This window comes from Mesocricetus auratus, unplaced genomic scaffold (assembly GCF_017639785.1).
Source record: "Mesocricetus auratus isolate SY011 unplaced genomic scaffold, BCM_Maur_2.0 Super-Scaffold_100691, whole genome shotgun sequence".
Taxonomy (NCBI): domain Eukaryota; kingdom Metazoa; phylum Chordata; class Mammalia; order Rodentia; family Cricetidae; genus Mesocricetus; species Mesocricetus auratus.
The window spans coordinates 48,941,152-48,954,130 of NW_024429267.1; the positions used below are offsets into that span (position 1 = coordinate 48,941,152).

Consider the following 12,979-nt stretch of genomic DNA (forward strand, 5'->3'; position numbering starts at 1 on the left):
AATTAGGCCAGCCTATGATACATGAGACTCTTTCTTCGAAATTAAAAATAATTTAAAAGACAGATACGTGGGGCTAGAGAAATGGTTCAGCAGTTGAAAACACGTGTTGCTTCTTTAGAGGACCTGCATCGAGGGTTCACAGCCACTTGTAATCCCAGCTCTGGCCTCTGAGCACATGCGGGCGGGTGCTCATGCCCCTCCCAACCACATATTCACGTAAGTTTTTAGAAGGCAGATACCATGCAAATTTAATTCAGACAAAAGCACATTGTAACCTTCTTTAGTACAGAGTCTTATAAAGTTGTTGCTGTACTCGAGGTGTCCTGAAAAGCCCCCTAGGGTAATGGCTGTGACATTCCTCAGAGGTGAATGCATTTCCATTACTCATTCTTAAAAACCCATGCTCCTTGTCTTTTCACACGCATCACAATGAGGTCTAAAATAGATGTTCACCGCCACTCTTTCAGGGTTATGAATAGCAGAACCTTGAAAAGGCCTGGTGGCAACTGAAAGTGATGCATGTGATTTAGAAAGGACGCATTCAAGAAAACCAAGCAGGAGGCAGCTGCTAAGTACTTGGAGCACCAGAACACGATGGGACCCCTCCATCTCCACACTGGCAGCCAGGTGCCACACTTCACGGTCAAATGGAGAAGTGAGTGGCTGAGAGCTCCAAGGAGGAGCTGCACCTACCAGGCGAAGGGACTGAAAAGTCCAAAGGCGACCCAGGCATTGGGTCAGATTGCTGATCCTGTTCTCTGTGTCTTCATCCATACCCCTTTCCAGGTGGCAGAAATATCAAATGGCATTTCTCTACCCTCCCGATGGTGGGATTTCTCATTCAGTTTATCCAACCAAAGGGATTCACCAGCAGCTGCCTCCTCCAGCTCAAGAACTCAAGGCGCTTTGCCCTCCTCTTGTCCTTGCCAGCAGAGTGCCAGGACAGGGGTGGGCCTCCGGCTCAAGGAAAGAGTGAGGGACAAGGACAAGAAAAGATACAGCTAGCTACCTCACAGCGTCCTGGTCAGTCGGGCTCTGTCTGATCTGAAGACGCTCAAATGAGAACTTAAAGATGGCTAGTCTTAGTGTGGGGGTAAGTGGTGTCACAATGGAAATCTCTTGACTAATACAAATCTTGTTTTCCACATGTGGCTCATTTGGAGAAAGAACAGGGAGAGTTGCGAGTGAAGAGGGAGCATGTGAGGTGTAAGCCTTAGCTGAGAACGTGCTATGGCAGCAGTCAGATGGATGCTGCTTCCCAGTCAGAATATCCCACCTGGGAGTGGAAGGTCCCAGAGCAAAAGCTGTGCGGCTGTACCTCCTTAGACTCTATGAGGCTGATCAAAACCTCTGTCACTTCAGAGAGCTGCAATATTGCAGGCCCAGAGACAAATGATTTGGGACTATCTTTAGTTTCCTAGCCGCTGATTGTCCATCACTGTGTTTGACCTAACAGCCTTGTGAGACTTGGAGGTAAATAACTTCTGGAATATATGATGACCTTAAACTTCCACTGACCCAAAGGCTGAGCCTGTCACAGAACACATCTGAGGTTGATGGCTGAGACCCCCCCTACTTTTCTGCAACATTACTGCCTGATGATCCCATCCACATATTTTTAAATACCCCTTGATTTATAACTTTCATTGTTCTATTACTATAAAAAAACTTCACGAAACATTGCAGCACGGCATTTGGGGTAATCTAAATCTGTGTTTCTGGGACCATGGCCACTAATATTTGGCTCTAGAATAAAGGCTCCCTTATTCTCTTTTACATTGACACACCCCTTACCTGGACCTTGACAAAGGGGAGAGAATCATAGAGCATTCTACCTTCCTGGCCACGTTGGCCATCACTTATGTGTCCAGTTTCAGTGAGGACAGACAAACATTTCAGGTCTCCTATGCCCACCTGGCATATCAGGCTCAGGCAGGTGTCCACGGCCACATAAAGGTGTAAATGGTACCCGGGTCCCGTGGAGGGTGCCAGCTGATGTCTTGCTTACACCTGCATCCCAAACACCTTCTCCTCCCACCCCCCGGCCCTGCCTCCCTTTGCTTTTCACAAGTCCTCAAAGCCATGCCCCACATGGACCCTCTTGCATCCAACTCTCTGAAGCTCAGAGTTCAGCTGTGGGTCCCTCATCCTGGGCACCCAGCTTTCATTCAGTTTCCCAGCGGTGTTACACCTGCGAGTCAGGGGTCTTACCCACGATCATGTGGTTGCAGACATCACAGAAGGTGGGCTTCTTAAAGACATGTTCCTGAAAGGCGTGGACCTTGTTGTTGCTGCCGGGGTGCAGGCCAGCCCTGGTGGGCGCAGGTGCAGGGCTCCCAGGGACGGGCACTGGGCTGGGGCCTGGGCTGGGGCCCAGGCTGACCTTGGCCAGCAGGTCTGCTTGCAGTTTCACGTCACTGTTGGTTCTCAGGAAGAAGTTGTCCGCACTTTTGCTCCGCAAGCTCTTGGTCTTGAAAGAAAGTGACCGTTTTAGTTTCTGGAGCTGCAATGCAATGACAGGACAACTGCTCTTATGATCAGTCCTGTGAGTCCTGTGGCAGGTGCAGCCAACTCTGCCCTGTGCTGACCCACAGATACCTTAGCCCAGGAGGCTGGGCCCGGCCCCAGTGTGGGCAGTCCAAGGCCAGCAGCCAGCTGAAACGGGACTCAGAGGTCCACCCTGCGCCCCATCTGCCCCATTCCACCTTCTCACCCTTGCTTCTCCAGGTCCCACCTGTGTGCTGTCTAAAGTCCCAGGGTACTGGGTTTTTCACCTTTTATCTTTTTGAGTTGTCATAGTTGGAAATGAGGTATGAACTCCTGGGAGCCAAGGCTGTGTGTGTAATACTGTCATCTCTTTCTCAGGACAAGGTCTTTGTTCTTATGATCATAGCTATCTGTCTTTATGGACGGCATAGTGTATGAACAATGTCTCCTTATGACTTGATATTGATCAGGGTAACTGGTCTCCGGACATAAGCCAGAAGCTCTCTAATATGCACATATCTAATTTATGTGGACAAGAAGTTGTGTGTGTGTGTGTGTGTATGTGTGTGTGTATGTGTGTATGTGTGTGTGTGTGTGTGTGATGCCTGTATGCCCATGTGGTATATATGTGATATATGTGTGTATGTGTGTGTGTGTATGGTATATGCTTCTGCATGTGTATACTGTATGCGTGTGTGTATATGTACATGTATGTGTAACACTGCATGTATGTGCATGTATGTTATATATGAAGTATGTTTGGATGTATATGTGTGTGGTGCATATACATGTGTCTGTATGTATGTGGTGTGGAGGTGTGTGAGATACATGTGTTTATGTATGTGGCATGTGTATGTAACTCAGTATTTTAACAGGCTGTTTAGCTGTTTAGCTAATGTACCCTTTCCCTGGCGTTCAGCCTCAGTAAATTAGGTCACTTCTCTTTGCCTTTGGGTCTTATGGTGAGACACTAAGTAGATTTAGAAGAGTTCTGGACTTGATTTCAGTCTGTACTCCTAATTCAATCCATGCTGATTCTGGAGGGATCTTCTGGAAGCACAGATGTGAACCTGTGAGTCTCATCCTTAAACTCTTTTAGAGACTTCCCCTTTTCTTAGGCATAAAGACACACCCCAGCTGAGTGTGCCACTGCAGGCCTAGGACTCTGGCTACTCAGGAGGCTGCAGGCAGTGAATCACACATCCAAGGCCTGCCTGCTTTGCAGAGGGAGTTGGATTCAGCTTTGGCAATTCTGTGTCTCAACAACTCAATGGTGGAGAACAGGACTGAAGCTATAGCTCAGTGACAGAGTGCTTGCCTGGCACATGTAACACCTTGGGCTCAGTCCCTGGCACTAAACAAGCAAAGGGTGAAACCCCTGCTGCCTGGGCTCCTGGGTCCTCAGCCCTGGTGGCAGTCTGCTCCAGCATTGGTTTTGCTAAGTCCTTGCCAGGTACCATGACTCTCTCCAAATCTCTCACACATTTCATTATCAGCACTTAGCACACTGCCTTCCTCCCGCCCATACAGAAGAAGTGAACAGTGTGCAGTTCATGGCGTTCAGAGGTCACTACACCTTTGAGGTGGCTCCCCTGATAAGTATCCACCTGTGGCCATTCTTCCTATTACCCAGAATCACACCTGTGCAGCAGCGGAAGCCATGCATGAAGGGGCCCTGTGCTTACTGGATGGAGTCTATGTGGGACCCGGCTCCCTGAGGACACGGAAGATAGCTCATGCGGCTGTATCAAGCCTGCCACCTCCATCCCCACCTCTATCTTGACCTCAGAAGACTAGACAGCCACTGTGGTCATAGAGCAGGGACACAGCACAGAAAGCCATATAGATTTGCAGTGTGATTTGGCCGTGATTCACTTCAAAAGCAGAGCATATTTTCCACTCTGAATCTTGTTAGTATAAAATTCTCCCAGTTTTAGGGACAGAGATGAGACAAGATCTCACATCACAGCCTAGGCTGTCTCAGAACTTACTATGGGCCAGACTGGCCTCAAGCTGCAGGTTGCCCTTTTTCCTCAGCCTCCTGATGACAGTCCATATGTGAGCTGCCCAGGCTCTTGAACTTTTATTTCATTTTACTTTAGTGTCAGGCTGATGAGATGGATCATCAACACATAAAAGGCACTTGTCATCGAGCCTGAAGACCTGAGTTCTATCCCTGGGACCCACAAGATGGAAAGAGAACTGACTCCCATAAGTTGTACTGTGGCCTTCACTTCACACACACACACACACACACACACACACACACACACACACACACACACTCTCTCTCTCTCTCTCTCTCTCTCTTACATTTTCAAAAGTTGACTGTATGTATTTCCTGCACATTGTGTGTCATATAAGGATACTTCATAAAAGCATGTGTTGTCAGTTGAGAACATTCATGCCAGTTATTGTTATTTGTCTGTTTATCCGTCCCAGATCTGGCAACAGAGGAACAGATGATGAATGTGTGGTATATATACACAATGGGATTCTTTTTGGTCATAAAGAAGAAAGCAATGTTGTTTGCAGTAAAATGATGTAACTGGAGGTGATCACATTAAGTAAATTAACCCAGTCTCAGAAAGACAAATGACATGCTTACTATCATTGGGGGGGTCTTACATTTTATATAGATGTATAAAATCATGTATGGGTGTATGTGTGACTTGAGAATAGAAGCAAGACTGTTTCAAGGTAGGACTCTGTGACTCCTTTGGAAGCTCCTCAAATGCTTTCAGGATCAAATCTGTGATAACCTGAGGGATAATGAGAGGCAAGGCTCCTTCCACACAGGGACCTCACAGACTTGAACTATATTACCTCCTGCAAGGTAAAGGGATCCTAGTCAAGTATCAGCTTAAGGCCTGCCTTCTGCTGGCCCTATACTCTTCCCTTTCTTGGTCAGTGAGTCTCCAGGTATTGGACAGGGGTGAAAGGCAGTTACCACAGGTCTCAGGAATGTGGGACTTCTGCTGGTCAGTGGGTGGGGAAGCAGGTCTGTGGTCTCCAGAAGCTTACATATGATGACAGGGAATTCTCGGCGCTTCCCTTCCTTGCCCTCGTGTGTGTGTGGCTGGACACTGTGTCAGCTGAGGAAGTCTGCTTGCTTCTAGAGCCAGAGATTTGGTTGGAAGCCAGTGAGACATTTCCTACTAAGGTGGACTACTTAAAAGACATGCCCACCAAATAAACAGGATCCTAGCTGCAAGCTCAAACAAGTACTTCCTTCATATATCCCCAATGGAGCAGAGACCAGAGAGGAAGATATCAAATGAGAAAGTACCAGTAGAGTTTGATAAGTACATGGTCACAAAATGATTAGCTCTTATGCACAACTACCAGGGTATAGTTCTGTTTTAAAAAATGCTTTTTAAAATAAAAGAATTATAAAAACTATTTTATGTGTCTATATGAGTGTATGCTACATAGGTGCTGATGCCCTCAGGGGCCCAAAGAAGGTATAGAATCCCATGAAGATGGAGTCACAGGCAGCTATGAGCAGCCAGATGTGGGAAATGAGAATTGAACTTTGATCCTCTGGAAGAGCAGCACCATTGAACCACAAATTTTGCTTCCATAAATATTCACTAGTACATTCTCGTGTGCTGGAAATGTCCCATATCTCCATTCTTAACATTTTTGTAAACTTTATTCATTTATGTATTTAGCGATCCAGGTCTAATACTGGGCCTTGTACCTAAGAGTCTACCACTGAGCTACATCTCCAGTCTCTCATATTAGAAAACTCTCCCAGTAGAGGATCATTCATTTCCTTATTCATTAAATAATCCAGCAATGAATACCCATTTGGATGCTACCAGGAGCCAGGCATAGTACTCAATTTTGGTGATAAAACAGTGAAAATATTTAACAGCAATGACATTAATCTCTTTATGGTTTAAAGTTGAGTGGGCAGAAGAAAAAAGTGTGTAAATGACAACATAGTTGGTGAGTGCTCAAGTTACGAAGGGAAAAAGTAGATGCGGGCTTTAGAAGGCCACAGGAAGGCTTATTTGACAGGTGACATCTGGGCAGAGATGTGGAGAAAGCGGTGGGTAAGAGTAATGCTGTAGGAGAGCATTGTGGATAGTGGAAAAGCCAGACATTGCTGGACAACGAGCAGAAGAGCATTATGGGTGATGAGAAAACCAGCAGCAATGATCCCAGTGAGAAAGCAGCGTCCCTGCAGCAACCCATGAGGATGCCGCAAGGGCATTATCCCAGCTTCAGTTGGGGCTTCCTTGCTGGCCATGGCAGGGCCTGTGGAATTTATCCCAAGGGCAATGGTTCAGAACAAGAACGTGGCAAGGGCTGACTTTGATTTAACGGGATGCTCTGGGGAGTATTTGAGAAACAGATGGTTTTAAGAGGCATGATTGACATGAAGAGACCTGCTGGGAGATGTCTGCAGTAAGTGTCTGGCCAAGAGGGGATTCTGACATGTGATAAGACACACTTACATTCCAGGTACATTCTGAAGGTGGACCCAGAGGTTTGTTGGAGGGTTGGATATGAATGAGTAACTCTAAGATTTCTGATTGGTGCAACTGAGTGAATGGAGGCATGCCCTTTTACTCCAAGGAGGAAGAGCAGAGAAGACACAGTTGCCATGGAGACTGGGAGGTCTGAGATACCTATTTAGAATTCAAGGGGAGTCAAAGTCTTGGTAAGGAGATACGTGCTTTTGGCATTGGGGAAGAAGGTCCAAGCTGGGTAGTGAGTGGGGACCCATGAGCACATGGATAGTAAGCAGGGCCTTGAGACCAGGTGAAATCATTACAAACACCACAAGCAGATCCTAGAGATCCACTGTGTGAAGACAGAGAGCAGGAGACTGGAAATCATATGAAAAGAAGACCCACGAGGCCAGGTAATGGTATCTGTGAAGACGCTGCCCACAAAGGAGACCTAGAGAAAGGGTACCATGGGGGCTTAGAGCAGCAATTTAAGTCAATGAGGCCTAAGGCCCTGCAAGGAAGGCCTTTGAGAAATCTTAGCAACATGGCAGATTCAGTGAAGCCCCAAGTGTGTGTGACAAGGTTTCAAGAAGTAACGGCCAGAGGGAAGACAGTAGGTGTCATGGGGGGTAGGCAAGGTAGTTTCTTTGAGTTTGCCATGAAGCAGATTAGTAAAACGACAGTGGCCAGAGGGCACTGCACATCTCAGCGTTGTTTGAGGAAAGTTTTGCTTAAATACTAGTTGTTTTCAAGCTGCTTTTAATTTGATGGTGCATAACAGGGGGTCATTGTTGGGGCTCTGTCCTTGAGTAGAGGATAAGGGGTGGGGGTAACGTATGAGAGGAGAGGCAACCAGCAGAGAGACATAGCGAGCTGGCAGAGTTGGTTGTATGCATCTTTGTGTGTGGTGTGTGTGGTTCACATGCATGTGTGTGGTTCACATGTATGTGTGTGGCTTACATGTATGTGTGTGGTTCACATGTATGTGTGCGGTTCACAGGTATGCAGGTGCATGCAAAGGTCAGAGAACAACCCCACATGTTGGTTTCCAGGTGCCACATCGTATTTTGAGACAGAAAATAGTCTGCACTGGCTAGACAGTATCCTCCTGGATCCACCTGTCTCTACTTCCATGGTGCTGGGATAACCCGCACATGTCACCATGCCTGGCATTTATTTTTGATGCAGTTTCTGGAGACACAAATCAGGCCCCGGAACTTGCAATTATTTTACTTCCTGAGCCTCCTCTAGCCCAGAATATGGATCTTTGATTGTTCAGAACACGAGAGAAGCCAGGAGAGAGAGGGCAGAGATGTCAAGAGCTGGAAGAGAAAGACCAGCTTACAGAAAGACGAGAGCGTGCCCTCCAGACCAACGTGTATAGTGGGAGGCAGGGAGCAGCTATGACAGGTCACTGCCTATTTTACAGATGAGGGACCAGGGATGTGACAATGTAAATGCCTCCATATAGAATTCTCTGACTTCAAAGCCCCCAACGTTAAATGAACTCTGGTAAGAAAGCAGCTCACCTACACCCTCCTCTTAGGAAAATCTCTTGGCTTAGTGCGATTTGTTACCCTGGTGCCAGCTGGGGTTTTAGCAATGATCTAGCAGCTGCCATTTGAGCAGCACTTAGATAGCAGTTAATTAGGGAGTGCAGAAGTCAGGTATCCTGAGAGCATGTGGAGAACTTAGCCCGAAGGGGACCATAATGCAGACATGTTGATTCACCACTTGGTGAAGCTGCAATGAAGCTAATTAACTAGTGTGCCTTCCAAGCGAGTGGGACCTCAAGTCTGAACTATGTGGGAGAGTATGCTGCAAACCAGTCTGCCCACACAGGTAGCTACTTGGGAGGCACATGCTCCCTTTGGGCACTCTGAGCTTATGCTCATGTTTGTTAAGCTGACACTGCCAGCAGCCTTCATAAACATCTTCTCAGCTATCTAAAACACACTGGCTTTCATATCTGGATCCAGATGAGGTCATCAGAAAACTGTTGACAAGTCAATATCACATCCTGAATTTCCTTATGTGATCTACATCTTTGATTTTGAAAATCAACATGTTTTTCCTCTTGACATTTTATGTCCTCTAAAATAGTTACATCTCCCATTGAAACAGTCACTGGCTTCTTTTTTGCATGTAAAGATATGATTAAATCAATTGATGATCTAAGCATGAAGGGAATGAGTTACTTGGCAAGCAGAGGTGGGCAATTAACTCTTAGCATGTGCATTCCCTCTGCGACCCACCCTCCTTCACCCTTCATCAATCACATGGACCACTAACTGCATCTATTTCAAGTCTGGCTGACGCTGTGGGTTGTCAGAGCATTTCCAAAACACACCCAAGGCTAGTGGGCAGCAGTGCATGGTGAGTTTTCCCACTTTATGCTCAATTTTTATTCTTGATTAGTTGGATTCCTTTCATTTGTGCACATGTGTGTCATTGCATGTGTGTGTATGCATGCATGTGCACATGCATTTGTATGCACATGGAGGTTAGACCTTAGGGGTTTCCATCTTAGTTTTTGAGACAGGCCCTCTCACTGGATGTGGAACTCTGCTATTGATTGGCTGGTGAGTTCCAGTTCCTGTCTCTGCCTGCCCCATGCTGGAATTAAAAACACAGACTTCTTAGGTAGGTAATGAGAACTGGAACTCAGGTTCTCATTCTTGCTTGGCAAGTATTTTAGTGACCAAGCCATCTCAGCAGCCCATGTCTAATTTCTTTTATTACAAGCACAATACAGTCTAGCATTAGATTCACAGCAGTTTAGACAGGACTTAAAAGTGATAAAACTCCCTGTGTCTGTCTGGATCTGTCACAGTCATGTTAATGAACATACAGGTAAGGCAACCTTTATTGAATAGGACTGACTGCATATTCTGTTCCCTACAGCTGCATGGTTGAAGTAAGTCCCTGAAACTTCATGGCTTGATTCCCAACAGGAAAGGAGAAAATTAACATAGTGCTTCCAAATCCCCTTACAGCTCTGACCCTGCAGGACACTGTAATGCAGGAGAGCAGAGTCCATTCTTGAGAAATGTAGAATGTGCTTCTACAGACAAGCAGAAATGTTGAGAACAATCCAAGACCCGGCATCGATGTCATAAAGTAGTAAGTAGACTTTGATTGCTGCCTAGTCTGTGTAGTTGGAGAAAGGGGGTATCAGTAGGGACTAGAATAGTCAGACAGCGACATTCTTTACAATCCCAACAGATGGATTGGCTTCTGTTTTTTGAGACAGCATCTTTTGTTACAAGCTTAGGCTGGCTGTAAACTGACTATGAAGCTAAGGATGACCTTGAACCTCTGTCTTTGTTGTGAGGCTGTCCTTGATGCATCCACTCATCTAACTTGGTCTCCATTCACCATTTTGGTCTCAACATAACTAGAGCATGACCCAACCCAAATTTCCAAAGATGTGTTAGCTATCCATGTCTTTGTTTTTCTGAAAAATTGTCTGCTAAGTATGATGTCAGCAGAGACATAATTGTCTCCTAAGTATGATGTCAGCAGAGTCAAAATTGTCTCCTAAGTATGATGTCAGAAGTCATATATAATACTTTTAGAGATTCCTCCTTGCAAAGAGAATCTGTGTGTTGAGAAGAAATGTGACGAGAAGCCAGCTCAGAGACTAATCTCAGTATAACGAAACAGTCTGAGGTCCCACTGGGTCCTGAGAAGAGAGGGATTTGTAGTCAGATACCCAGCTTCTTAGTGGATGGGTGAGTAAGAAGTGTTGATCATGCTGGATCATGACTGGAAAGGGCAGAAGGAGGCAAATTTAGGGGTGATTAGAGCAAAGATTTTTGGGTCAAAATACTTCTAAATTGGGTGTTCATTGTAAATTTTCATTTTTTTAAACTCAGAAAATAACCAGCAATTTTTACACTGGTCTCTGAGGTATATGTATGGGGGCTCATTATTAGCCGGAAGGAAGGCGTGTGGAGTCAGTTGCCTGATGGAGCATGCATGGATTTTGTGGAGTGTGTCCATGACATCCTTCATCCTTGGAGTCTTACCAGGGGAGGCCCTGTCTAGGAGGCACAGAGGCTGAACTGAAATTCTGGGTGTTGATCCAAGTGGCCTATCAAGGGCAGTTAAGCCAAGCTGTAAGATACTGCAGCCACCAAACTCACTGCAAGTGGCCTTGCTTGGTCTCTTCTGTTTCACACATTGTTGTTGTTGCTGAGGGAAACTGAGTGTGTGGGGCCAACCCTGAGACTAATGATATTTCTTCTCAAGAGTGAAGAGAAGAGCTTGACTCTTGACAAATGTTGGCTCTGTGCATCACGGAAGAGCCATCTCAAAAGCACATGAGGGGTTTAGATTATGAGCCCTTCTAGAATTTCATTCACAGAACCCACCAATTAAATAACCAGAGGGCTAGAGAACAAATATGTACACTTAAATATAACACAAAGCTGTGTTGATTAGGCACTACATTGTAAATAGGCCCTGATTACAGTGTGAATTGTGTCGTCCCTAATTCTTACACTGAAGGTTTAGCACTCCAACCTGCACCTCAGAATGTGACTATGTTTGGAGATCTGGCTTTTACAGGGGTAATTAAAGTAAAAACAAGACCATTACAATGTGCTCTAATCCTATCTGACTGGTGCCCTTACCAGAAGAGGAAATTTGGGGGATGGGGAGGTGCTAGGTGGGGAAAATTTTGCTGCACAAACATTGGTATCCAAGGTCCCATCCCCATGTGAGAGCTGGATGCAGTCACACATTTGTAACCCCAGTACTTTGGGGACAGAGATAGGTGGATTACTGGAGCTCAACGACTAGCCTCCAGCTGAATTGGTAAGCTCTAGGTTTAGTGAGAAACCCTGTCTCCAAAAATAAGTGGATTAGCAAAAGAAGAAGGCATCCAATATCGACTTCTGGCCTCTATCCACATGAATGGGCACTCATACCCCACCCTATGCAAACGTGTGTGTGTGTGTGTGTGTGTGTGTGTGTGTGTGTGTGTGTGTGTAGACACACATGCGAAGAGATTTAGACACATAGACACATGAAGGAATGACCAGGCAAAGACAGTGAGAAGGCAATCCTTTGTAAAGCCAGGAGACCGAAGCCTCAGAAGACTATTGGACCCCCAGCCTATAGGATGGAGAAAAAAAATAACCTTGTTATTCCTGTCATCCAGTCTGTGGTATTTTATTACAGGAGCTGTACCAAGCTAACAGGTCCTCAATAAAAGCTTGCTGAGGGACAGCACTGCCTCCTTAGAGTGAAGGCTGTGTTTCAGAGCTGCAGTGGGGAGACTCCTGCTCTGTCCTTGGTGCTACATACCACACCTCCAATTAGAGTAAAATGCTCTAGGTAATAAGAACAGAAGGCCAGGCAGGTTGCCTTAGCCATGCTCATCACCTTGGATGGTTCTACACACATGCTTCCAGAGAGTTTTAGCGCTGCATCTAAATCTCAGCTCAGAACTTTTGCCCATATCCTGCCAGAACTTTCCATAACTTCACCACAAAGTTCGGTATCCCATGCTTCTAGGTGCCTTGTCACCAGGCAACCGCATCCTTACTACATCACTGGGGCTTCATTCTGTCTACTCCCACCTTATACTAAGGGGTAAGGACCCTGTTTCCTGTCTGTCTCTTTCCTTACCTACAGTGTAGTTTTTTCCAGGGTACTTTGTTTCAAGTGAGTAACTGAGAGAGTGGGCCTTCTGTATCTTAAGCTTGGATTTCCTGCATTTATTGGAGGAAAATCACAGAGACATGCAAACAGTGCTCTTGCTTACAAGACCCACATCTTCCTTTCTGCCCGTCCTCAACCCCATTCGTTGCCACACACCACAGCCAATCTCTTTTCTTATCTCCAAAACATACAACTCTGGACCTATGTTGGTGCCTCACCTGCACTGTCTCCATGCCATATCTTTGCATGCTATTTTATAGCATTGGGTGGAGTAGAAGAGAATAGAGGAAGTGGGTCTTCTTGAACTGAGGCTCAAAATCAAAAGATTTCAAGAACCCAGGCTTAAGAGTAACAAACTC

General features: G+C 45.9%; 1 protein-coding gene across 2 annotated transcripts in view; it reads right to left on the reverse strand.

The window, feature by feature from the left end:
- Positions 1 to 12,979, reverse strand: part of Stac (SH3 and cysteine rich domain) — a 130,025-nt gene that overhangs the window by 70,010 nt on the left and 47,036 nt on the right. The window contains exon 2 of one of the 2 annotated variants that reach the window (XM_040740130.1): positions 2,212 to 2,470. In XM_040740130.1, the coding sequence (XP_040596064.1) occupies positions 2,212 to 2,470 (259 nt within the window). Of the gene's footprint in view, positions 1 to 2,211; positions 2,504 to 12,979 lie in introns of both variants that reach the window. The other variant, XM_040740129.1, reaches the window with a different exon arrangement.